The sequence below is a fragment of the Haliotis rufescens genome, unplaced genomic scaffold (assembly GCF_023055435.1).
Source record: "Haliotis rufescens isolate VD_foot unplaced genomic scaffold, xgHalRufe1.0.p SCAF_2, whole genome shotgun sequence".
In the NCBI taxonomy this organism is placed as follows: Eukaryota; Metazoa; Mollusca; class Gastropoda; order Lepetellida; family Haliotidae; genus Haliotis; species Haliotis rufescens.
Genome location: NW_025963890.1, coordinates 47,447,280 through 47,475,258, shown reverse-complemented (window position 1 = coordinate 47,475,258; position 27,979 = coordinate 47,447,280). Strand labels below are relative to the sequence as shown.

General features: G+C 41.2%; 2 protein-coding genes across 7 annotated transcripts in view; both read left to right on the top strand.

Annotated features, from left to right (window-relative positions):
- Positions 1-27,979, top strand: part of LOC124142216 — a 50,042-nt gene that overhangs the window by 10,869 nt on the left and 11,194 nt on the right. For 2 of the 5 annotated variants that reach the window (XM_046510552.2, XM_046510550.2), the window contains exon 1: positions 26,886-27,515. Coding sequence is in view for 2 of the 5 variants with exons in the window: in XM_046510549.2 (XP_046366505.2) it covers positions 27,368-27,508 (141 nt within the window). In the remaining 3 variants the exon portion in view is untranslated. Of the gene's footprint in view, positions 1-12,055; positions 12,115-26,883; positions 27,516-27,979 lie in introns of those variants that run through there. The other 3 variants (XM_048400071.1, XM_046510549.2, XM_046510551.2) reach the window with 3 other exon arrangements.
- Positions 14,088-22,615, top strand: LOC125382085. Of its 2 annotated transcripts, XM_048400070.1 has the most exons (9): positions 14,088-14,276; positions 16,043-16,510; positions 16,559-16,861; positions 17,604-17,720; positions 18,416-18,742; positions 18,960-19,061; positions 19,579-19,726; positions 20,323-20,550; positions 20,745-22,615. In XM_048400070.1, the coding sequence occupies exons 2-9, from the start codon at positions 16,133-16,135 to the stop codon at positions 21,209-21,211; spliced, it is 2,070 nt and encodes a 689-aa protein (XP_048256027.1). In that variant the 5' UTR covers positions 14,088-14,276; positions 16,043-16,132; the 3' UTR covers positions 21,212-22,615. The 2 variants fall into 2 exon arrangements, with proteins under 2 accessions (XP_048256027.1, XP_048256026.1); XM_048400069.1 differs by having other exon boundaries at positions 14,093-14,276; positions 16,043-16,861.

The following is a 27,979-nucleotide window of genomic DNA, read 5'->3' as shown; positions in this document are numbered from 1 at the left end:
TTGTTGTTAAAACGTTCGTTCGTCACGCCGAAGGCCCGGGTTCGATTCCCCACATGGGTACAATGTATGAAACTCATTTCCCCCGCTGTGATTTTCCTGCAATATTGCCAAATGCGGCGTTAAACCATACCCACTCACTCACTCACTATTTGAATTGAAAGGTTTTTTACACGTTCTCTATTTCAAAGAAAGCACTTATCTATTCAGTCAGGTGATCAGGAAACTATTCTTATCCCTTTATTACAATATGTAACAGCGGCGTTTGTTGAGGTCGACCCGTGAAGATCCGGGGTAGAATAGGTCTTCAGCAACCCATGCTTGCCGTAAAAGGCGACTATGCTTGTTGTAAGAGACGACTAACGGGATCGTGTGGTCAGGCTCGCTGACTTGGTTGATGCATGTCAACGATCCCAGTTGCGTGGATCGATGCTCATGTCAATCACCGGATTGTCTGGTCGACCCGTGAAGATCCGGGATAGAAGAGGTCGTCAGCAAACCACGCTTGCAGTAAAAGGAGCCTATGCTTGTCGTAAGAGGCGACTAACGGTATTGGGTGGTCAGGCTCGCTGACTTGCTTGATGCATGTCATCATGTCCCAATTGCGTGGATCGATGCTCATGATATCAATCACTGGATTGTCTGGTCCAGGCTCGATTATTTACAGACCGCCGTCATATAGCTGGAATATTGCTGAGTGCGGCGTAAAACAACCAACCAGCCAACCAACATTACTGAGGTCAATACATGTGGTTTATTAAGGTCCATGTATGTTGTAAATTGACTAATGAAGATACATGGCGACCGATGTTAGGACCTTAAGGCAATAGTCGACGTATAGCTACCTTTTCCATGATCAGGCAAGTCTAAGGGGTATTTTCCTGTATAATTGTAGGCTTAAATAATTCATGGTTTGTATAACGTCGTATATAACGTGGATATTGCAATGTAATCGGAAAAGAACGTTCCGTCATTGCCAGCTCACAGCTATGTTTAGCTTTCCGGTATAAGATGTCGGATGGTGTGTTGCGTTATCTGTCGTGCAGGTGTTCACTATCTACATCTGTGTGTTACGTGTTGTTGATGCGTCCGTCCTTGAAGAAAGCTGATAACATGAGAAAACACACAGTTGGTATCATGGCTCCATGGATCGCTTCCTTGGTCTAGTTGTAGAGCGTCAGCCCGGAGAGCGGAAGGCAGGTGTTCACTATCTACATCTGTGTGTGACGTGTTGTTGATGCGTCCGTCCTTGAAGAAAGCTGATAACATTGGAAAACACACAGTTGGTATCATGGCTCCATGGATCGCTTCCGTGGTCTAGTTGTAGAGCGTCAGCCCGGAGAGCGGAAGGCAGGTGTTCACTATCTACATCTGTGTGTGACGTGTTGTTGATGCGTCCGTCCTTGAAGAAAGCTGATAACATGGGAAAACACACAGCTGGTATCATGGCTCCATGGACCGCCTCCGTGGTCTAGTGGTAGAGCGCCAGCCCGGAGAGCGGAAGGCAGGTGTTCACTATCTACATCTGTGTGTGACGTGTTGTTGATGCGTCCGTCCTTGAAGAAAGCTGATAACATGGGAAAACACACAGTTGGTATCATGGCTCCATGGACCGCCTCCGTGGTCTAGTGGTAGAGCGCCAGCCCGGAGAGCGGAAGGCAGGTGTTCACTATCTACATCTGTGTGTGACGTGTTGTTGATGCGTCCGTCCTTGAAGAAAGCTGATAACATGGGAAAACACACAGTTGGTATCATGGCTCCATGGACCGCCTCCGTGGTCTAGTTGTAGGGCGTCAGCCCGGAGAGCGGAAGGCAGGTGTTCACTATCTACATCTGTGTGTGACGTGTTGTTGATGCGTCCGTCCTTGAAGAAAGCTGATAACATGGGAAAACACACAGTTGGTATCATGGCTCCATGGATCGCTTCCGTGGTCTAGTTGTAGAGCGTCAGCCCGGAGAGCGGAAGGCAGGTGTTCACTATCTACATCTGTGTGTTACGTGTTGTTGATGCGTCCGTCCTTGAAGAAAGCTGATAACATGGGAAAACACACAGCTGGTATCATGGCTCCATGGACCGCCTCCGTGGTCTAGTGGTAGAGCGTCAGCCCGGAGAGCGGAAGGCAGGTGTTCACTATCTACATCTGTGTGTGACGTGTTGTTGATGCGTCCGTCCTTGAAGAAAGCTGATAACATGGGAAAACACACAGCTGGTATCATGGCTCCATGGACCGCCTCCGTGGTCTAGTTGTAGAGCGTCAGCCCGGAGAGCGGAAGTTCCGGGGTTCGATCCCCGGCCTCGTCATACCCAAATACCTTAAAATAAGGTTTATGTTGTTACCCTGCCTGGCGTTCGACGTTAAGGGGCTAAAACAAGAACTGGTCGGCTTGGGGTCACTATACTGTGACTGAGTGGGGTATTCATGTTTAACAGCGGCATGGTATCTCAAGGGACAAGCACCATATGTAGGCATCAGTCTGGACTAGTACAAGCATACACACATACGTGCATGCACGTCGCTATATAAGTGCAATGGTTTTGTACCCATTTCACCCCACCTCGTGGCTCCATGTCGAATGTTTTCAGTTTGACTGTTTTTTGTCTGGTCGCCATTAAAGTGTGGGGGAGCAGTTCTTTGACTAAAAACTTAAGAAATGAATTGCTGTCGTTGCAAATAATAAATAATATTTCTAGAACAAAAAATATGTCCATGCATAGTTTAAGATTGTTACTTTACAACACCTTTTCATTACATCTTTCTCATACTTCCATTAATTTGAGCAGGAAAAGGTTTGTCACAAAAAATTGCTGCTCCCCACAATTCCTCAGTGAACAATTTCAAAACAGCGACTTCCGGCGCCGGTCAATAAAACTAAATCTGTTCAAAGTGATCTGGAAAATATGTTTATATCTACGTAACAACATACAACATGGGCGTTTATTGTTATTGATTGATGACGACATAAAACGACCGATGCATGTACCTGGAGTCCATATCTACATTTTTCATGATAACGCAAATCAGGGGGCATTTGCCTGATTAATTAAATTTGGTTGTCCGATGTACATATGCAGGTTACTTTTGCACTTTGATCAATCATTTGCGCACACGGCACGAATGTGTGACGTCATACTTGTTGCCAGCTCAGAGCTACATTAGCTTTTACATTGGTATATGTGCCATGGTGTGGAGAGGAATATTGTTTCATGAATGTTTCAACCATCTGAGTGGTAAGTGTTGTTGATGTATTCGTCCTTGCAGTTAGCTGGTGTCAGGAGAAAACAGACAGAGAAGTGGGAACCATGACTTCATATCGCACGATGTATATTATTAGCATTCAATTTGTTAAGGATGCGTTTGGTCGATTAGTAATGTTCTGCTACAGTGTGAAATAGCTGTCCCAATAATAACAACGCGTTTGATATAGAAGTTTGTAAGAACCTTAATATGTGTTTGTGTTCGTCTAGCCACGTCACAGATATACATTACTTCCATAGAACGTTACGTGTGACATGTAAACATCATGTGCAGTACGTTCAATCCTGGATTGAACTTTTAAACACATTGTTAAACAACGCGCTCGAACACATCACAGAAAAGGGGAATTCCCTTTTCCCCGAAGTATTGACCAATTTCTCAGTGTCTTTACACTGGGTCAAGGCGAACCTATGTATCAATGCAGAATTAAAGGTTAGTCTTCGTGTGTACAACATCGCGTCTATTAATGCGAGACTATCGATGACCCAATGTAGCCTACCATATCATGATTCAAAATTTGTTGCTGTTTACACTCTCATTGAATGGGGATTCTAAGGACTGATCCAAGAGGTATATGTTTATTGTACCTCATTAAGTCCGTATATGTACATTTTGGACCCCGATAGTCACATGTTGACTTTGTACAAAGGCATTGAAAAATGTTCATTGTCATGTCACATAAGGCCACAATGTTGCGGTGAACTCAGTTTCTTATATGACCGGCCAGGGCAGCAATCACGGCAATGCATCCCCTCGGCACTGACTGAATGATTCTCTCCTGCGGAATTCTGCGCCATTCTGCTTGTAACGAGTTTGCCAGTTTCTGGGAGGGCTTGCGGCGTGTTTGATTGGGTTGAGATCTGGTGATCTCGATGGCAAGGGTAAAACGTTGATGTCGACATTATGAAGGTAGTCTACCGTGACACGAGCTGTGTGTGGTGGTCCTCTTGAAACAGCTCCCTCTTGCGGTCAATGGAAGAAGGTGAGGTTAAAAATTGGATTCATGTCGCGATTTTCTGTCAAATTTCCCTGAACCACAACCAAGTCAGATCTCGTGGTGTAGGATATGGCCCCGCACTATGACACCACCGACACCGAAACTGTTGAATTCACGTACACAGTGTGGGGCAAAACACTCTTTTCGACGACGATAAATACGTTGTCTTCCATCTCGCCGGTAAAGAAGAAATCGTGCTTCATCGCTAAACCAAACTTGTCTTCCGGACAGTCTGGTCTGATATCCTCCTCAATCCAGGGATGCGTGCTGCAGTCCCCATAGCTGTGGCATGGCTATGACGTTGGTGGAACAGTCGAATGTAGCGATCCTGTGCAGGGGTGGTAACGCTTGGTCAGCCGGTTCTCGGATGGTCTACCTGTGATGTGTCACAGTTCTCTCCATTTACACTGCGCAGCAAGGAGGGAAAAGTATATTTCTCAGATAAGGATATTTTCACGAATGATGCATCAAAACACAAAAATTGTCTTCTATGAAAGAATGAGCCTAATAATTAATTTGTTTATCACACCAATTTGTTTAAAGATATGCAGAATGTCCAGCAAAAAATGAATTTTTTTTTTAAACGTGAAGACAAATTGATTTTTAAACTTGCCTCACACTAAGCATTTCATCCTTCTTCTTCGATCTTGGTGTGGAAACGACCCCCAAAACAAGTTTTTAGCTTAAAAAACCCCAACTCACCCAAATACATCCTGTAACTATGCTCACTATCACCATCACTGGTCTGTGCAATACATGAAACTCATGCAGCCTGATCACATGACGTCTCCATCGCGATGATTTTGGGATATGAAGATAATTACATTTTTATTTTAGTTTTTCGACTACGTCTGTTCAAATAGGTTGTCAAGGATAGGAAGACACATACAACTTGTGAGAAATGCAAACGAACGTTTTCAGCTCAGGACCTTGACTCCATTTGTTGTGAGTGGTCTGACTCTTGCAAAATCTAAACATGATGTAACCAGTGCAAGGACCTCTCTGATGCAGACTTTGTTTGTACCTTTGTGAACCAGGACAAGGATCGTCGTTTTAAGACATCTTTGAAGGAAGTTGAACATGGCCCATCGGCTGCTGAGAAACTCAAGAGAAGCACGCTTACAGCAGTTAGGTCGGACGCCCCATTGTACACTGTATAGAAACAGTGATCATCTGCATGTCAAATCTCCGCTATGACGTCATGTCAGGTCACGACAACTCTGCTCATTAACACGCGGTAGTTTCCGGTAACTCTCGGTAGTTTTTCCTTCAAGATGTTTGTTTTAATTTGCTTTACGAATGATTTAATCCTATATTTACAGTTTTATATGGCTAATCCCACAGAGGGACGATTGCAAATCCAGGATTCGTGTCCCGATCTTGTTACTCCACCACCTTCGATGGTGGCTTTGGAAATCTTTGGATCAAGAGATAGCAGGGGGTTGGTCCGCAGATGAACGAAATCTACACATCAACAGCCTGGAGTTAAGGGCTGTGGTTTTAGCAGTAACCCGTTGGGCACAAGTTCTACGAGCATCGCTCTGGTAATTCAATCGGACAAAGCATCGGTGGTATAGAATATCAACATGGTGGGATCGACAATGTCCACATCGTTGCAACGTATGATCCAGTTCTTCAAACTGATCAACAAGCTTCACGTGAAGGTTCGGGACACACATTCTATAGGGATCAGAATGTTAAAGCAGATGTGCTATCACGACCTGATGAAACAATCTGGAAATTTTTCAATGCATTTGCCAGATCTACCGCACCCCAGGAGGCAATCCCTTTGCGCCGCAATACAATGCTCAGCTACCATTTTCCTCATACCAGACCGGCAGGCGTGGGATCACGATGAACTAGCCTTCTCTTGGGAAGGACTCAACACTTACGTGTACCTTCCGCCAGGCCTTCTTCCTCGAGTGTTGCAGAAGATAATGGACACCAAACAAATTCGCCTACTTTTGGCCCCACCTTTTTGGTCATCGAGCAGTTGGTTCACCATTCTCATAAATGTTGCAGATCAAAGATATCATTGTCTACACTGATGGACAGACCTGTTACTTTAGCCACACTCACCAGACTGCTCCATCACTGTATCTGATCACTGAGGGATATTCTCGAAAAGTGACTCACAGATGCGCAGTGGAAGGCATTCGAAGGTTATTTGGGTGAGCAACCCATGCAAGAGTTCTCATCTTTGGCGACCCTAGACGAAGTGATAATCGTCAGAGTGTATCACGGTTTAGGACTACCTTCCTCGTGTACATCTCACGGTTGCAGACTTTTACAGCCTTGGGTATCTGTCCCTCACCGTCCAACCGTGGGATAAATGCAAAGTATGAGATAGGATAAGTTTGTAAAATTTGGAAAATTTACAATAAATTGTATATTTATAATAATTATCCTATCTCACACGCAATACTCCGACCCAATCATCCTCGCATCACAGTTACACCAACCTGCATGCTCTAAGAAGGGGAATGGGTAAGCTGGGGACGTCATGATTCATGCACAAGATTCATGCATTGCACAGACCAGTGGTCTGTGGAATAAAATGTGTGAGGTGGTTTTTTAAAGCTGGACACTTGTTTTGAGATCATTTCCATACCAGGATCAAAGAAGGAGGCATACATAGTGTTATATAGGTTAAGTTTTATTAATATACAATTCATTGTAAAAGTTCCATTTTTTTCTTGAATTATTTAATGTTAAATAACTAATCTAAGGTTTTGGTGTCTTCAATTATATACAAAACAAGCCCTAGTGGTTATTTGATTACCACCTTAAACCCAAGAGAAGTTAATATTTAAGCTACATTATCAATACAAATACAATTGGGAAGTCCCTCAATCTGGACATTGTCACATGGTGTGATACAAACCAAAAAGCAAACCCTTTGAAGCGACTTTCATATCCACTTTAGATGGAGCCCTTGCAAGAGCTGAAGACGCTGATTGCGCGACTGCAATCTTTGGTTATCCTGAACAACTACGAGACTGAAAATGTGTTAACAAAACGTCGCGGACACACAGTGCAGGTATCACTTCAACTATTCGGATTAATAGAATAATTTAAAGCTATGATACAGTGTTCAGAAATGCATTTTGTTGGTCCTTTACTATCCAATACTAGTCCAAGTATTTTCATGTGTGGATAACTCCTAATGTGTGTGGATTCTTAATTTAATTTTCAGAAAATCCAATGACAAGCATTTTGAACTTCAACATTTAGTATCCAAGGTCGACGAACAAATATCGTGGATGGAAAGTCTGAACAAACATGTCGTCAGTGGCCAAATAAGACTTGAACAGATGTTCATGGAGCAGGTGAAGGAAGACACTGAAAAGCGGATTGAACTAGAGAGAAGAAACGCAATCCTGGAAAGCCAAAAGGACAGTTTGCAGGGAGACTTCCTGGCTGCCAAAGACGAATTAAAAGCAGTCAAGGACGAACCGAAAGCAGCTGAAATTACCATAGCGACAATGAAGAACAGCCACGAGGTATAGAATATATCTGTAGATAATGTGTTCAAGTAGATGTTGCATAACGAAGTGAGAGTCGATGACTTGCACACCAGGATAGTGTCACATAAGGCAGTACATAGAGTATGACTTATTGGAGGTTTGTTTCTATATCGCTAATGCAGCATATTCTCATGCCCTATTTGAGAAAACCAAATCTCATTAAAATCAGATCTTAGTTTTTGGTACCGCTAAACAAAGATCTGATTGCATCCCATAACGGGTCACGTCAGAACGACCTTTCGCGAACTTTAAACGACAAATGAAATGACTGACAACCAATCGACATTAGCCAATCAGAAGGCACCTTTCTCGAGCTTTGTGGCACAAGTTTCAAACTGGCGACTACGCTTCGAAACATATTTTGACGTATTCTCGTTTATAAAATTTAAATCTGTTAAAAAAACATTCTGTAATCGCTTATAGATGGCCTAGATTGTATGGATATATTGAAAAAAACGTAACTGTCGTTCGGAATACCCTCTGTTAATTTTTTCGAGGTTGCATGATGAGAAAGCACATTCCGTCCGTCACTTTCATGATCTGGTAAGCGACGCTCTGATTGGTTGGATGAAAAATCGTTCTGACGTGACCCGTAATGGAATGTCCTCAGATCTTTGTTAAGTGATAGCGAGAACTAAGACCTTATTATAATGAGATTGGAGAAAACCTGGTGTCAACACAGTTATCTGGTCGTCTGTCCTGAGTCTTTGTCTTGAATTCATTGCTTCCATTTTATTGTTCTAGCAGGGGTGCTCATATTGGATAGACCGTTTTCTTCAACATGCCTCCCGAAGTATGTTTCACTATTATACAGCGTTGCTAACATGACTAACATTGATAAAGTATTCCATAAATGTTTCAACGCTAACATTTGTGATTGTATTTACATGTCCGCACTAAACATGATTTACCCTCATATTCCCTTAAATGTAACACCTTATTTCACAGGAGAAGCCATATCGTCCTTCGTTCAGTTATGCCTGTCTCAATAAATCCACCATGACAATCAGTACTCAAGACACGGGTTTCAATGAGCCAATAGGTGTAAGTTGCTATAAAAAGAATTCAAGTTATCGAGTTGGTATATCCACGTATACAAGGTGGACGTGTTGGGATGCTCTATGTCACAATAGGGAATACCGTCTGATAACGCGACCCTGCTAAAGATAATCCTCAGTACAACATGTTTCCATACTGTTCGAATAACAAAAAAGAGATAGTTATTTTGCCTTTAAAGATATGTGTATACATGTATGGGAGTTTTGATACGCGTTTAGATAGATAGCATATTGCAAAATATACATCAACTTTATTGGAGATAAACTGCCGGGCATAAGATGGCCATCGAATAACCATTTCTTGTTTAGTTTAATGTATAGCCACATCAAATATTGGTGTATCGTTTCTTTTGCCAAGTAGTTTATTATGGTGGTAATATGTCCACTGTAAGGCTCTAGAGGAGCATATATATGTAGGTCTAAGTCTCACTGTTTCATGCTTAGGAATTGGCGATTTTAGGTAGGCAGACAATTCTCTTATAGTTCGTTACGTCTTGACACTTGTCATCGCACATATGCAAAACACATTGTTCTGATGGTATTTTAATGCACGTGCATGTACTTATTGGAAATGCTGAGTGTCAACCAACGTTTCAGGGACACCTTCCTATTCTTGAAGAAATACGGATGAAGGTGGATCAGCTATTGGAATCTGCGTCAACCAGTCTCTGCCCTACAACCATGTGTCCTCAACTGCCGCCTCTTGTGAGAGGGTTTTGTGTCAACATCCAGGACTTCGTTAGTAAGTATGATAACAAAGCAGGAATTAGTAAATGTGATAACAGTGTATGAATTTTTTATTGAGTATGTGAATTTCTTATTGAGTATGTGAATTTCTTTTTTATTGAGTATGTGAATTTCTTATTGAGTTTGAGACAATGTAGGGATTGAGCAGTGAGTATTGTAACAACGTAGATTTGGAAGAGAATTATGACAATGTTGATAATAGTGAAAATGATAACAATGTAGGAATTTGTTGTGAGTATAACAATGCATGAATTTGTAAGCGAGTGTGATTACAATGCATGCATTTGTTGGTGAGAGTGATAACAATGCAAGAATTTGTTAGCGAGTGTAATAACAATGCATGAATTTGTTGGTTAGTATGATAACAATGCATGAATTGTAAACAAGTATGATAACATTACATGATTTTTTTAGCGAGTGTGATAACAATGCATGCATTTGTTGTTTAGTATGATAACAATGCATGAATTTGTTGGTAAGTATGATAACAATGCATGAATTTATTGGTAAGTATGATAACAATGCATGAATTTATTGGCGAGTTAGATAACAATGTTGAAATTTGTTGTGAGTAAAACAATGCATGAATTTTTTTGCGAGTGTGATAACAATGCATGAGTTTGTTAGTGAGTGTGATAACAATGCATGAGTTTGTTAGTGAGTTTGATAACAATGCATGAATTTGTTAGTGAGTGTGATAACAATGCATGAGTTTGTTAGTGAGTGTGATAACAATGCATGAGTTTGTTAGTGAGTGTGATAACAATGCATGAATTTGTTAGCAAGTGTGATAACAATGCATGAATTTGTTGGTGAGTATGATAACAATGTTGAAATTTGTTACGAGTATAGCAATGCATGAATTTGTTGGTGAGTATGATAACAATGTTGAAATTTGATGTGAGTATAACAATGCATGAATATTTAGCGAATGTGATAACAATGCATGAATTTATCGCTAAGTATGATAACAATGTAGAAATTTGTTGTGAGTATAGCAATGCATAAATTTGTAGCGAGTGTGATAACAATGCATGAATTCGTTAGCGAATGTGATAACAATGCATGAATTTGTTAGCGAGTGTGATAACAGTGCATGAATTTGTGAGCGAGTGTGATAACAATGCATGCATTTGTGAGCGAGTGTATTAACAAATTGTTGTGAGTGTGATAATGATGTTGGAATTTGTTGAGTATAATGAGAAAGCTAACCTTCATAAAGGTATTTCACTGTTGCAATTACATAATCGAGTTTAGATAAACATTCGCGGATGAAACATCGCTTGCAAAATAATAAAGGATGGAAGTACATTAGTTTACCTTACTGTTACCATTGGCTCTATTTTGATTCATGTCTCTGTCGAATAGTTTCGCCTGACAGAAGCAGAATAAATCAGTTCTCCAGATGCCTTGGAGTTAATCGAACCAGACTGCTTGAACTAAAGAAGGAACAGGATTACACCGGCGATGTTGCTACTCTGTTCTGGGCCGTCATCTGTGAGTGGAACGGAATCAGTGTTACCCAGGCAACCCGTGCCACCAGGCTGAATCAGCTGATACAGGCCTGTGATGAGTGTGGAATACATAATCCCTTAGATGGTAAATAAAAATGCACTCTATGGTGTGAATCCCATTTTCACCGAACGTGAACATGCTGTTAGAGTGTGTAAGTTCGAGTCCCCGAGTTTCACCATATGCTCAGAAGCAGTTATCAATTATGCAAAGTAAAAAAACAAAGAAAGGTTCAGAATGTTTAGTTATAACATGGCTTGCCATCTCGGGAGGAAAGCCCTAAGTGATGCAGGTCTTGGACATTTACCATTTTGTAGCACGGACATGGTGCTGACAAACCTAGAAACATAATCGGGATAAATTTGGTGTTGGGGTGATTTCAGCGAGGTGAGAAGGGGCGGGTGTTACTTGAGTAAACAGACAAGTAGACTTTTGTTTGATTGACCTTACGAATAATTGCCCCGACCCTTGTCTTTGTTACTCTCTCGACTCCTGGTGATCATTTCAGGCTAGTTCTAATTCTTGTTATTAGATCGAGTGCACAGACTTAGAACAAATTGGATCTGTGTTGCCATAACCTTCAAGTAAGCAGATAATCAAAAGGTTCTCAATTACTTGTATGAAACTGGGACTGCCAATTTGCCATAAACTGCTCTTCCTTTAGTCTTCTTATTGTGTCAGCGGAATCATCTATATATATACGATCGTGTTTCTATTTTCAGTGCGCCCGATGCCAACCAAAGACCGTCTGATCATTGAGAAGAATTACTCGTACCTGGTGGAGCACCTCATGGTCCGTCCAGCTCTTGTCTACCTACGGGACTCTCAGAGGCTCACTCCAAACATAGTCCAGTATGTGCAGGATCCCCAGCCAAACCCAGATCAAGTCCAGAGGTTTGTGGAAGCCCTACCCGTTTGTTGTGACCAGGCTCTGGACATCTTCGTGGACGCTCTGCAGAAATCTGAACAACAACATATTGTAGATGTCATGGTTGCCTCAGAACCAAGGAGGTTTCAAGGTATGTGTGATATTCAGCGGCCTGTAAACATCGTTTAATGCATTAATATGTAGATTTTAAATTCACATTGGGTTGAGTCCCGATGACCTTGAAGGCCACGGCAGTACGTTTATGTTCTGATCTCTCATGAAATCAGTACAGACTCGTGTTGAGTTCGGCCGAGCATTGTTATGCTGAAAAAGGATGTCTGATGCTTGCAGAGCCAGGACATAAAATCTCGTCACATTAACGCACAAGATATGAACAAGATCTGTTTTCCGCCCTTAAAGGTGGCTCACCATATCATAAATCTTGCTCCATCGGATCTGTCGTCTTCTTGTAAGCAACATCAGGTATAACGCTCATTTCATCACAGATAATAGCACTATACCAGGGAGTAAGATAACAGCAATATACCAGGGAGTAAGATAACAGCAATATACCAGGGAGTAAGATAACAGCAATGTACCAGGGAGTAAGATAAAAGCAATATACCAGGGAGTTAGATAACAGCAATATGCCAGGGAGTAAGATAACAGCAATATACCAGGGAGTAAGATAACAGCAATATACCAGGGAGTAAGATAATAGCAATATACCAGGAAGTAAGATAATAGCATTATACCAGGGGGTAAGATAACAGCAATATAACAGGGAGTAAGATAACAGCAATATACCAGGAAGTAAGATAACAGCAATATACCAGGGAGTAAGATAATATCAATATAGCAGGGGGTAAGATAACAGCAATATACCAGGGAGTAAGATAACAGCAATATACCAGGGAGTAAGATAATAGCAATATAGCAGGGAGTAAGATAATAGCAATATAGCAGGGGGTAAGATAATAGCAACATATCAGGGAGTAAGATAACAGCAATATACCAGGGAGTAAGATAATAGCAATATACCAGGGAGTAAGATAATAGCAATATATTATCGCAAAATCTTCAATAACCAGTGTATTAGGTCATTGTTTATCTAGATCAAATGTCGACTTACTTTCTAAAAATAGCCACGATGCAAGAGTGTATACAAGAAATAGTCCCTAACAAACACTGTTCTTATCACTCAAAATACATCATGAATCCAAACAGTGAACAAATATAATCAACCTGTACAATGATAGTGCATAATGATAACAGTAGGTATATTATTCAAGGATGTAAATAGCGTAGTGACACACGGTGGTAATCAGGTCATGCCTGACAAGTGCTGCTCGAGCGAACGTTCAGTGATAGAAAAACATAGCTATCAACAGTGAACATGACCCACAAAGTTGATTCAGATAGATGAAGTTCATTTCCAGGTAACTATCTATGATACTATAATCTTATTATTTGCTTTAATGGGAAAATTGTGAATGGACATTTGCAGATAGATCGTGATATAACGGAAATAGGTGACACTTACGATGGACAAGGTTTACTAAATGTACTCTGATGACAATTACTGTTTATATTGGACTTCTATAACAATATGTTTCTCACTCGGCTCACATTGAAACCGTTACTACAATGCCAGTGCCGTTTGTGTTTATTGCATGGATAACAGAATCTGCTTCATCAACAAGGTGACCATTTTTTAATGTGCCCGAGAAACATATCCTTTTTAAAGCTTATTGGATCGGGTGGTCAGGATCGGGTGGTCAGGATCGGAGACTTGCTTCATTGTGTGTCACTATCCTCCGAGAGTTTGGAACGCTGCTCATAATATCAGTCACTGGTTTGTATGGTCCAGCCTCGATTATTTACAGGTTAAATTGTTGAGTTCGGCTTTTACCAAAGACAAAATAAACAGGTTAAACCGACTATTGCCGCGAGGTCACCGTCAAAACAGCGAGTGCCTTTTATCTGCAGGAAGTAAAAGCACCGTCTCGATATATGGAGTTCTTTTCACGAGGTTTCAAGCCACGTCATCATAAACAGCTATTGGGTCACGTGAGGTGAACAGGCGCTAAGGGGAGTCCCCAAGCAATATGAGAGGTCCTCAGATAAGAGCATCTGCGCATGTGTCGTGCGTCTTGACAGAAGAAAAGCGTCCCAATGTATCAAATACACTCATGGGCGCGCCAGAGATCGTTAATGTTTATCTACTCCTGAGGCCTGTCCCTTAGTATAACGTCTCTGATTTCACTGGTCCAAAGGTGTGGTGTGGGACATAATGCGGGTGTGAACGTCAAGGTAAGTCTTCTCAATGTTACGTAGACAGCCACAATAATGCTAGACAGTTGGTGACCTACATACCGATGGGTTGTATGGATGGAGGCGATAGAAATGTGAAATTTCAAAACTTACTTTACCTATGAAAATCCGTATTCAGAGGTACAATATATCATGGAAGTATAGAAGGCATATCTGACTTTCGACAAATCGTTTTACATACATCAGGGTCAAAGTTCTGATAAACTACTACATTCCTTGGTGATATTATACGTCCATTGCTTGAATTGACTCATGTGGCATATCTAATGGCTCTTGTAATAAATAATGAAACGTTATATCGTGAATTCAGATCAGCATGTAATACAGAAACGGGTGGAATGTGCAAAAGGTCAATGCAAATACAAAAAGGAAAATAGCAGTTACGTCTTTTCGTGTTTCGGGGCGGAGAACAATGTCACTTTGACATGTTCCTATGCAACCCAGGGACATACAATAGCGACTGATAACACACAGACAGGCTATAGAGAATTTGAAGTTCAGTGCAGAGTATTTAACCACCCTTTGTGTTGTTGAAATCATGCAGTATGTTTCCAGTCGGTCACGTATCCATCGCCCCGACTATATATGAGATTATATATATTTCCTAAACTTCTGAAAACAGAAATATATTTGGTTTTAGTCATTCACCATGGCCACATGATGTGTATTCAAAATTAGAAATGAACTAGAAATATTTTGAATTCACACACATGCATCAAACAGTGCTGCATAGGGCTTACATGAATCAATATCGACCGTTGCTTTTACGATCTCATATCAAATCGCAATACAAAGCAGACAATCTATAAATAGAACAACTTTAAATACTTCGAAGTTTTGGATAGGCATTTAAAAGTTGGGAGAATATGAATACATGACACTTTTTACGAAAAGCAACTTCTTTCATCTTTGTACGATGTTTCAGAGCTTCTTCTTGCTTCTTCATCAGGTGAATGTTGACGAAGGAGCAAGAAGTAGCTCTGAAACTTCGTAGAAAGAATAAAAGTTGTTATCCATACAAAAGTGTGGAGATATGCTACTATATTTATTGCGTCCTGTATGGAATGCGTGGTATAATTGGCCCCCAGTAAATTATGCGTGTCAACAAAAATGGATTGGGGATAAGTCTTAGTGGCTTTGCTGATTTCGTGACATCCTATCTGATGGTGAGACTCACTGGTCCTGCTTTCAGTCACTGGGTTGTCTGGCCCAATCTCGATTGTTTACAAGCCGCCGTCATACAGCTGGAATATTGCTCAGAATATTGCTCACTGTGTTAAGCAACACTCATTAACTCGACGTATGATACAAATATATGCCTTGTTCTCTGCTCATTAACATAACGATATATTGGGAAAGCATATTTCTGACGTTCCCCGTAAGTTTCTGACTAATCCACAGTAATTGTTGTCAATGTACACGATCGTTATGATGCATTATGTGTGCAAATTATTTTAACACTTTAACATTTCCATTTTCACATTGTCGTTTTATGTTGACATTATGTATTCATGAACTATAAGGCACATACCACTTGCTGTTATGAATCGAAAGTGTTACATATACACTGATATTTTGAGTTTAGAATTGTTCATGTAAACCAACGATATTGTCTGGAGTTCTATCGTATTAACTGATATGTTTATGGCCATATTTATCGTCAGAATAATGTTTATTACATTTACATATTGCTACTTACTATGCTTTGCTTTTTGCCATCAATATCAGTTTCAATGATATTCCAGATGTAATTCGACGCTGAATGACTAGTGTGGTCTGAATCGTTCTACTGTCGGAATAGAGAGGACTGATAGTAGCCAAGACGACCAGACAGCATGACGACAAGGACAGAGAACAGAGTGGCGTCAAGGAGAGAGGATGGAATGACTTCGAGAAGGCCGGACAATATGACGTCAAGGGGAGAGGACAGAATGACTTCGATACGGCAGGACAATATGACGTCAAGGGGAGAGGACAGAATGACTTCGAGAAGGCCGGACAATATGACGTCAAGGGGAGAGGATGGAATGACTTCGAGACGGCCGGACAATATGACGTCAAGGGGAGAGGACAGAATGACTTCGAGACGGCCGGACAATGTGACGTCAAGGGGAGAGGACAGAATGACTTCGATACCGCCGGACAATGTGACGTCAAGGGGAGAGGACAGAATGACTTCGATACGGCCGGACAATATGACGTCAAGGGGAGAGGAAAGAATGACTTCGAGAAGGCCGGACAATATGACGTCAAGGGGAGAGGACAGAATTATGTCAAGCAGAGAAGACAGAATATCGTCGAGAGGAACAAACACCATGACGTCAATCGTAGAGGACATAAAGACGTCGAATCAAGCATTGTTTTTACGTAGAGGAGACAATACATCATTGAACAGCGGGAACAAGACATTGAGTTTCAAGGACAGGAGCACATCAAGTGGCCAGGACAGGATGTCGTCGAGCAGAGGGGTATTTCATACAAGTGGGAATGACAGACGAGGCATGTCGAGTGGTCTACAAACTACAACACATGTACAAGTTGATACTGCCGAGACTCATGCTGAGGTACAAAAGATACAACTCTTCTTGATAACAATACTGCATTAAAATGAGCAAATTTTGGCCTACCCTAGAATTCAGTACCACAAATCTTTCAGGTACATGTACGTCACTATGCCATTTGATTTTATTAACGTAATTAAGTTACCAGATAGTCTTAGCATTAGCTGACGTCAGCCTAGCATCAGGGTTGCTGAGAAAATTTTGGCTGCAAGAAATTTTCATCCAAATCACTTTCACTTGCTACATTTGTTCAGTAATGATTCAAAAGCCGACTTGCCTTCGTGGGGTCAGTAGCCTGTCTGAACGATTCTCGTTCCTTACAATGATCTACATTATCCTAGGAATGTTCCCTCACAAACTTGTGTGTCACAAAATCACTCAAAACGTTTTTAAAAATTCATTCATATGCATTCGGTAATTCAACGCCTGTAGCCGTTTTCATTTACCGATATTTCGGCTCATCCCTAAGTACCATTCGACCCGTTCCGTTATTTTCCGTAACTTCTTTGGCATGACTAGGTACGTTTTCTATTAGTTTAACAGTGTTGGCGTAGCTCAGCCGTTGGCCTGACAGTCAGATGGTCGTGATGTCGCGTCGAAGGACCCGCACAAAAAAACTGGATGCTTGTCTAAGTGACATGTGGCGTACGGCAGAGATCGTCCTCACGCAGAGTTGTACTGTATTCTGAATGTGCTCTTTTAAAGGTGCAAAACTGACCTTGGAAACTTTCTCGTATTTTTGCAGGAAGAGCCTTTTCAGAAGATGAAGACGACATTCAATCTCCTGAAGAGTGTTTTAGCCGAAAGTTTGGCTGAAACTGATAAAAGGCCTAGCAAGCGATATCCCCCAAAATCAGTGCAAGTACGGATTATACCATACAAATGCCACATCTAGGTTAATGTCACCGTGAGGGAGATGAGGTAGGCTCGCCACGCCGGGTTCGATTACACTCATTGGCACAATGTCTGAAGCCCATTCCTGGTGTACACCGTCGTGATACAGTTGGAATATTGCTAAAAGCGGCATATTCATGCACTCACTAATGTTGTCGTGTTGGCTCAGGTGGTCCTGCCGTCTAAGTCGTTAAGCACAGATCGTGGCCTTGAGCCCAGTTTCGCCCAGATTATCATCACTGGTCACCTCTAGTTCCTCAAACATACTGTTCAACGTGGCCTTAAACTCAATCACTCGCTTATTCATCCATGTCCTCGCCCACAGCATAAGAATCAGTTTCTTTCTTTCAAGAAAGTAAGTAGTAACGCCGAACAAGATGACACGTTTTGATCAGACCCGTTGGACTTGACGAAGTTCGACGTACCAGACGACTGAATTGTCGGCACGGTCACTTGGAAAATTGCGTTTGACGTGGAACGTTGTCTGTGATACATATCACTGAATCGTCTGGTCCAGATTCCATATATGTATAAGCCGTTGTCATGTGGCTGGAATATTGCTGAATTTTGGCGTTATTAAACCCTTCCTCCCCTACACACACAATGTTTTTTGTATTTTATTTACAATATGCTGAGGATGTGGACATGGTACTATGATTACAGGAAAACAAAGAAATACAGAGGCTAGTCGCCAAGGTCGATCAACTGTTGCAAATGATGAGGGAAATGTCAGAGCAATCAGACCGAAAACGCGTAGAACTGGAGAGAGAAAATGCCATTCTACAGAACAAGTTGGTTGAAGCCCATGATTCTGAAGCAACAGCTAAAGGGAACTGTGATTTTCTGGAGCAACGTGTAACATATTTGACAGGGAAATTGGAAGGCTACGAAACGAAGGAATTTGAGCACAAGCTTACTCAGACAACACAGGACAACAACGAAATACACACACTTCTTCGAAGGAGTGTGTCCCATGATGACCTTGATGAGGTAGGTGATTGGAGAAAGAGTAGAAAAGTAGTCACCTTTGGAATAGATCTGTGAGCTCATTTCCGATTAAAGTGTCATGGTAATAAGACTTAACTCTCAGGGGTTTAACTGCAGTTTGTAACACATCATCGTGTAGGTTTGTGGAGTAATTTTCAAAACCAGTTTACCTGCAGGCGATGAAAATATTTCCTCATGGGATAACACTTTTTGTTCACAGAACGGTGTTCATGATCAGTCCTTCGGCAGACATTCCATCAATAGGTGGAGATCAACAACCACAGTTGATACCCGAGACACAGGTTTCAGTGAGACTATTATTGTAAGATTTTCAATAATATTTATGATGCTCATTAACATGTCATTATTAGTTCTGTGGAATTCTGTCCCTGGTACTATGTCATTCCCTCCCTATTCTGTCGCATTCACAATAATCTTCGCCTAAAATCCGAATCTGACGAGGTTTGTATATTGCTACCATTTCATGCCACGTCATTGGTTCCCGTGGAATTCCACAGCAAGTTATGCTTGTTGTATGAGGCGAATAACTAAATCGAGTGGTATATACAGGTTGTTCTCATACTGAAATACTGAGAGCTGAACAAAAAACGAACAAACAAAAAACATTCTCATTTTTAAATAACAAAACAAACATACGAGGGAAGCTATATCAAATATCACGACATTTTATGATAAGAATGTTGCAGCACTTTGTCACCTACCTTCCTAGTTTCTGTTCCTTTTAGTTTTTTAACTTCTTACGTTTTGTGGGTTTATTAACAGAACTGACCCTTCTGGAAGTTTAGATTCAAGTTTAATTAGTTTTTAAAACCTTTCAGGAAACAATTCACAAGGATGTCGAGGAAATACGGAAAAATATTGAACAATTATTTGAAGCTGCTTCCACCTGCCCTACACCAACAACCAAGTTTCCACCACTTCCGCCTCTAATTAGAGGTTTTTGTGTCAACATCCAGGACTCAGTCAGTGAGTATATCTAGCCAATGTTATCTTAACAATGGTTGGCTGTGCCATGCACATGTCAAACACCTGGAGTCATCACTGATGTTCAGTGATCCCTTCATATAGTTTTAATCGCTATTTTGCCTTTTACGCTCTTTGGAATCTGTTTGGGCGTATAATCGAGACAAAATGCCTTAGTGAAGCTAGGAAGTGTGCTTGTTTTCAATATTTGAAATGGTAATTGGATATTTTGATAACATGTTGAAGTTTAAGTCAGCATAATTTGGTCAGTATCGGTATGAGGGATAACTTTTACTGTGGATGAGACAATAATGTATGTGTACAGTACACACTGACTGTGCAAATGATGGGTATTATAACTGTGAAGTATATGTAATTTTTATTACTTTTGAGTTCCAATAACAATAGTCCCCAGCAAACCGTGAGAGTTGTACAAGGTGACTAAATGGATGAGGTGGTCAGACTCGGTAACTTCATTGTGTATCATCATATACCGACGGCGTCGAACGGCGTTTGAAACAAAATGTGGAATCCATTTCAGATATGTTCATGTGGGAAGAGATAGAAAATGAGATACTAGTAGTTCATTGTTCCTTCAGGTTCAGAGAAAAGTCGGATGAATAACTTCTCAAGATGTATTGGAGTGAACCAGTCCAGACTTTGTCAATTAAAGGATGAACATGACTACAAACAGGACCTGCCAAGTGTGTACTGGGCCGTCATCTACGAGTGGAACAGCATCAATAATACCGAGGCAAATCGTGCAACCATGTTGGACCAGCTCATACAGGCATGCGATGCGTGTTGGATAACTAATCCATTATCAGGTAAGTAGCAATAACCTTTTTAAGAGGACAAAATGTTTGGGAACAGAGTGGTTATTCTGGATTCGGTTCGAAATTCTGATTGAAAAAGTTATTGATTTCGTATTCATTTGTACGTTTTAACTGGTGTCCTGAATCCAGAGAGGTTCCTCCAGAGTCACATTTGAGCACTACAGCCTCTCTATAACCATTTGTAGTGCGCCCGATGCCAACCAAAGATCGTCTGATCATTGAGAAGAATTACTCGTACCTGGTGGAGCACCTCATGGTGCGACCAGCTCTCGTCTACCTACGGGACTCTCAGAAGATCACTCCAAACATAGTCCAGTATGTGCAGGATCCCCAGCCAAACCCAGATCAAGTCCAGAGGTTTGTGGAAGTCCTACCCGTGTGTGGTGGCCAGGCTCTGGACATCTTCGTGGACGCTCTGCAGAAATCTGGACAACAACACATCGCAAATACTATTGTAGCGACCAACCCCGAAAGGTTCAGAAAGTCATGCGACTACTCATCACCTATGATGCAAGAAGACAAGAAAGTTTTATATCGATCTCAGAATATTGCTGGGCAAACGAAAAAGAAAAGCAGATTTAAATTAAACTTTAAACCATTCAGGATCTTCAAATCAAAGAAGTACAGTCTTGAAGCTACCAGTCCGCAATGACTGTAGACCGGACATGGATTGCGTAGAGAAGAACATGATAGAATATCGAGAGAATACGGAACGCACTTCATGGACATGAATTATATGTGTTTCCCTATTTATGTAAAGAATCACTGTTGGAATTAGTGTCTTAACTTGTGGATTGCATTTGGTCATTGCGAAGAAAGGGGTACCGAAAATGTTTGCACTTGTTTCATTGTTTCCCAACATTCTCTTGAAATGAAAGAAGGGTTTTTTTCCAATATATTCCATGGCGTGTCTACCAGTAGGGCAAGACATACTTTCTTTTTTCGCAAAAACATGATGTCATAACGGATTTCAGTAATCCATTCGGTTAAATATCATTACTATTTTGCCTTTTACACCCAATGAAATCTGTTTTGAAGACTGGTCATTATATGGCTTTGACGTTTTATAATATAGATGTACATATTTTATAGATATAGATGTACATGTTTTTTTATATATAGATGTACATGTTTTATATATAGATGTACATGTTATATATATATAGATGTACATGTTTTATATATATAGATGTAATTAATAAAAACATACTTTCAGTATGTGGCAATCATTGCGGACACTTCCTTGTACAAAAATCATGAGCAAAAGTCTAAAGCACAGCGTTGAAAAAGCCTCAACCGTGAACGAAAAACATAATTCTTTTTGGCTCAAGTAGCCCGGAGTTTCAAAAGAGAAGACCTATGTTTTGGTGTGTGAAGTGTCCTAGCACTATGAACCACATGCTATTGAGATGGCACAGACCTTGCAAAGTACAATATAGTACTTTGTCCATGAAGTATATGGACACATCAGTTCATGCCTAGCATCGCTCTGCTTTTAGCAGAGATTTTTTTATGATTATGAAAAGGCTTTGAGATTAGGAGAAAATGAGATTAACCTTCATTCGAGGTGGCTGTTTTGAACAGTTTTGTAGTCGGGTTTTACTCTATTTATTATTACCTGGATCTGGGTATGCTGTTGATGTATTTATATGAACAAACGTAATGACTTATGCATGTGTACTTAGGTCTGTATATACTTAGATTTACATATTTCTTTCATCTGGATACTTGCAATCTTGTTTATGCAGTATACTGTATTCTGTTGTATCAACAACATTCTCTCACTGCCGACAAGGGTAGGATGTTTTTTGCATTGGCAGCTGGAACCTGACATTTTTCTTATAAACACATATCTTTGTGAAATTGTTTATGTAAACTCTGGTTCTTGTTATTCATACTGATTATTTATGATACTGATGTTCCCAAATATAGATGACTGAAAGGGCAAAAGGATACTCCTATAGGAAAATATATTTTAAAAAACACGTCAATCTAGTTCTGTGTTGTTTTTTCATGCATTCTCTTTTTGATTTTACAAATAAAATGTTATGTTGTGTTTAATTGTTTGTCGCGATAAATGAGCAGTATATCACAGATTAAACATGTTCTTGGAATGTAACCCTGAATATCAGTTGTAAGATGTTCACTCTAGACTGTAGAAACCTTCCTGTATAAGGTACACATTCCAACACACTCCATGCGACACACTCTTTAGGAAAACCTTAACACCCTCTGTAGTTATGTGTGTGTTTCTCATGTTCCATCGCTCCTAAATTACCGTCATTGCTCTTTATGTATGTTCATCCATTCTCCCGCCTAAATATATTCAATCATTCACCTCTCAATAAAAAAAGAAATTAACGTTTCATGCAAATCCTCGGTTTATATTACTTTGGAAGTTTATAAGCTCTAATTTCCTCCGACATTTCCGCCGTTTAAGATATCAGCAGTTGCATAGCAACCGACATACATATAAGGACAATTTATTCACAGTTTATTCACATATCTTAAAATGTCGTATTGCTGGAATATTGACCAGTGCAGGTTCAAACAACAAACAAGACATGAACACACAATGCCATCTTCGTGTATAACAAATAATTTATCAGTTGTATCTCAACCAAAGGCACCTGAAGTCTTTGAATAATGGCATTTAGAAGTGATACACATAAGGAAGAGAATTTATGAATGTCAACTTAATTTTGAGGAAATATTCACCTGATGAAGGAGTAAGCATATACTCTGAAACGTTGTGTTCCTCATAATAAAGAAGTAGACATCCATAAATTCTCTGCCTTAGGCACTTGTTCTTTTCTTTTCCTTTTTCTCCTGATCGAACACTCGCTCTGATGTTGCCGTGTAGATGAGAAACGCCATATAATATGAATGGCCTAAAATACCTCACAATAATCACGAATGAAGTCAAAGGGGTTTGTATGGAATACTGTAAGGGACAACACGAGAACGCGAAATCGCGAGAAAATGAAATGTCGCATTCTCGCGTTCTCGCGTTTTCGTGTTTTTGTGGCCTAATTTGACAAGTCGAGATTGCGAGGTTGCGTTTTTTTGCATCATGTCCAAATGTTGCATTCTCGTGTTGTTGACTTTTGACAAAAAGTGCTATGTACCAAAAATACGAGAATGCGAGATCGCGAGAACGCGAGAATTTGGCCAAATCGCGTTCTCGCAATCTCGCATTCTCGTGGTTTGGGCATATTTACCTCGTTTCCAAAGGTCGAGATCGCGAGAATGCGAGATCGCGAGAATGTCCCTTACAGTATTCCATATGTTTTGGTTTGTGAATTCTTAAATATCACATTCGTTTATTCTTCCATGGAGTACCCGTTGGAAAGCTACATCGTCTCCTAATGTTTACGTAGACATCACATTTGTATTAATTCATCATTACATTAATCATTCAGATCTACATCCAAATACGTTTACGCTCTATATTAAATAATTGAACTTACCGATCACCTGGGGTACGGGTGGCCAGGTTGTCTAAGGCGCCGCAATTCGCTTCTCAGAATTGCGTCCTTTGGGTACACAAATCCCGGTTTGACCCGATTATATTTTTAGGTTTGTCAGCACAATACCCGTGCTCGCAATAAACGTCTAAGACCTGCATCACTTCGAGCTTTACTCTCACGTGAAGCTGAAACGCCGTGCTTTAACTGGAATACTGTCCAAAACGGCGTTAAACCCAACTCACTCACTCACTCACTGATACCGATCCCAGGCCAAGACGTTTGGAAGAAGATTGTGGCCCCCGCGAACAGCTAATGGCACCCAGTCGTGACATATGGAAGATCTTATAACAAACGTTATATGAATGTTGGGATGTCGTAACAGCAGGAAGAACATGCTCTTCCGTTCTGCGAAAACCATGAGTCGCCATTGTACTTGTATGCTATCTAGAGTGAGTGTGCTTGGTGTCACGCCGCTCGCATCCGGCAACACATCGGCCTGTGAAACAAACAATATACATAGCACAGTGTGCGAAGGTTGGGTTGGAACCCAGGCCTTTACCAACCGGTCTACACCACCGCTCCACCCGCAGAATATACTTACAAAGATCAAAATCAGGAAGTTTGGTGCAAGTTTGTGGATTTATTTATTGACTTATGTCACAGTTTATGTACTTTACAATGCGTTTTAAAATATCCATGACAAACAGTATCTATATTTGAATGGAGGGGCGGTGAGGTAGCCTTGTTGTTAAAACGTTCGTTCGTCACGCCGAAGGCCCGGGTTCGATTCCCCACATGGGTACAATGTATGAAACCCATTTCCCCCGCCGTGATTTTCCTGCAATATTGCCAAATGCGGCGTTAAACCATACCCACTCACACACTCACTATTTGAATGGAAAGGTTTTTTACACGTTCTCTATTTCAAAGAAAGCACTTATCTATTCAGTCAGGTGATCAGGAAACTATTCTTATCCCTTTATTACAATATGTAACAGCGGCGTTTGTTGAGGTGGACCCGTGAAGATCCGGGATAGAATAGGTCGTCAGCAAGCCATGCTTGCAGTAAAAGGCGACTATGCTTGTTGTAAGAGACGACTAACGGGGTCGTGTGGTCAGGCTCGCTGACTTGGTTGATGCATGTCAACGATCCCAGTTGCGTGGATCGATGCTCATGTCAATTACCGGATTGTCTGGTCGACCCGTGAAGATCCGGGATAGAATAGGTCGTCAGCAAACCATGCTTGCAGTAAAAGGAGCCTATGCTTGTCGTAAGAGGCGACTAACGGAATTGGGTGGTCAGGCTCGCTGACTTGCTTGATGTATGTCATCCTGTCCCAATTGCGTGGATCGATGCTCATGATATCAATCACTGGATTGTCTGGTCCAGGCTCGATTATTTACAGACCGCCGTCATATAGCTGGAATATTGCTGAGTGCGGCGTAAAACAACCAACCAGCCAACCAACATTACTGAGGTCAATACATGTGGTTTATTAAGGTCCATGTATGTTGTAAATTGACTAATGAAGATACATGACGACCGATGTTAGGACCTTAAGTCAATAGTCGACGTATAGCTACCTTTCCCATGATCAGGCAAGTCTAAGGGGTATTTTCCTGTATAAGTGTAGGCTTGAATAATTCATGGTTTGTATAACGTCTTATGTATTGTGGATATTGCAATGTAATCGGAAAAGAACGTTCCGTCATTGCCAGCTCACAGCTATGTTTAGCTTTTCAGTATAATATGTCAGATTGTGTGTCAGCGTTATCTGTCGTGCAGGTGTTCACTATCTACATCTGTGTGTGACGTGTTGTTGATGCGTCCGTCCTTGAAGAAAGCTGATAACATGGGAAAACACACAGCTGGTATCATGGCTCCATGAACCGCCTCCGTGGTCTAGTGGTAGAGCGTCAGCCCGGAGAGCGGAAGGCAGGTGTTCACTATCTACATCTGTGTGTGACGTGTTGTTGATGCGTCCGTCCTTGAAGAAAGCTGATAACATGGGAAAACACACAGCTGGTATCATGGCTCCATGGACCGCCTCCGTGGTCTAGTTGTAGAGCGTCAGCCCGGAGAGCGGAAGGCAGGTGTTCACTATCTACATCTGTGTGTGACGTGTTGTTGATGCGTCCGTCCTTGAAGAAAGCTGATAACATGGGAAAACACACAGTTGGTATCATGGCTCCATGGACCGGCTCCGTGGTCTAGTTGTAGGGCGTCAGCCCGGAGAGCGGAAGGCAGGTGTTCACTATCTACATCTGTGTGTGACGTGTTGTTGATGCGTCCGTCCTTGAAGAAAGCTGATAACATGGGAAAACACACAGTTGGTATCATGGCTCCATGGACCGGCTCCGTGGTCTAGTTGTAGGGCGTCAGCCCGGAGAGCGGAAGGCAGGTGTTCACTATCTACATCTGTGTGTGACGTGTTGTTGATGCGTCCGTCCTTGAAGAAAGCTGATAACATGGGAAAACACACAGTTGGTATCATGGCTCCATGGACCGCTTCCGTGGTCTAGTTGTAGAGCGTCAGCCCGGAGAGCGGAAGTTCCGGGATTCGATCCCCGGCAACGTCATACCAAAAGACGTTAAAAGAAGGTACTTGTTGTGACCTTGCCTGGCGCTCGACGTTAAGGGGCTAAAACAAGGACTGGTCGGCTCGGGGTCACTATACTGTGTCTGAGTGGGGTATTCATGTTTAACAGCAGCATGGTATCTCAAGGGGCAAGCACCATATGTAGGCATCAGTCTGTACTAGTACAAGCATACACACATACGTGCATGGACGTCGCTATATAAATACAATAGTTTTGTACCCATTTCACCCCACCTCGTGGCTTCGTGTCGAATGTATTCAGTTTGACTGGTTTTTGTCTAGTCGCCATTAAAGTGTGGGGGAGCAGTTCTTTGACTAAAAACTTAAGAAATGAATTGCTGTCGTTGCAAATAAAAAATAATATTTCTAGAACAAAAAAATATGTCCATGCATAGGTTAAGATTGTTACTTTACAACACCTTTTCATTACATCTTTCTCATGCTTCCATTAATTTGAGCAGGAAAAGGTTTGTCACAAAAAATGACTGCTCCCCACAATTCCTCAGTGAACAATTTCAAAACAGTGACTTCCGGCGCCGGTCAATAAAACTAGATTTGTTCAAAGTGATCGGGAAAATATGTTCATATCTACGTAACAACATAACACATGGGCGTTTATTGTTATTGACTGATGGCGACATAAAACGACCGATGCATGTACCTGGAGTCCATATCTACTTTTTTCATGATAACGCAAATCAGGGGGCATTTGCCTGATTAATTAAATTTGGTTGTCCGATGTACATATGCAGGTTACTTTTGCACTTTGATCAAACATTTGTGCACACGGCACGAATGGGTGACGTCATGCTTATACTTGTTGCCAGCTCACAGCTACATTTCGCTTTTACATGGGTATATGTGCTATGGTGTGGGGAGGTGAGTGGTAAGTGTTGTTGATGTATTCGTCCTTGCAGTAAGCTGGTGACAGGAGAAAACAGACAGAGAAGTGGGAACCAGCACTTCATATCGCACGATGTATATTATTAGCATTCAATTTGTTAAGGATGCGTTTGGTCGATTAGTTATGAAATAGCTGTCCCAATAATAACAACGCGTTTGATATAGAAGTTTGTAAGAACCTTAACATGTGTTTGCGTTCGTCTAGCCATGTCGCAGATATACATTACTTCCATAGAACGTTACGTGTGACATGTAAACAGCATGTGCAGTACGTTCAATGCAGGATTAAACATTGTTAAACAACGCGCTCGAACACGTTACAGAAAAGGGGAATTCCCCGAAGTATTGACCAATTTCTCAGTGTATTTAAACTGGGTCAAGGCGAACCTTTGTATCAATGCAGAATTCAAGGTTAATCTCCGTGTGTACAACATCGCGTCCATTAAT

Coding starts and splice junctions, on each gene's coding strand:
- LOC125382085 (XM_048400069.1), top strand. CDS start 16,133: ATGACGACAAGGACAGAGAACAGAGTGGCGTCAAGGAGAGAGGATGGA. Junction 19,062..19,578: donor GTTTCAGTGAGACTATTATT/GTAAGATTTTCA, acceptor AAAACCTTTCAG/GAAACAATTCACAAGGATGT. Junction 19,727..20,322: donor CAACATCCAGGACTCAGTCA/GTGAGTATATCT, acceptor TTGTTCCTTCAG/GTTCAGAGAAAAGTCGGATG.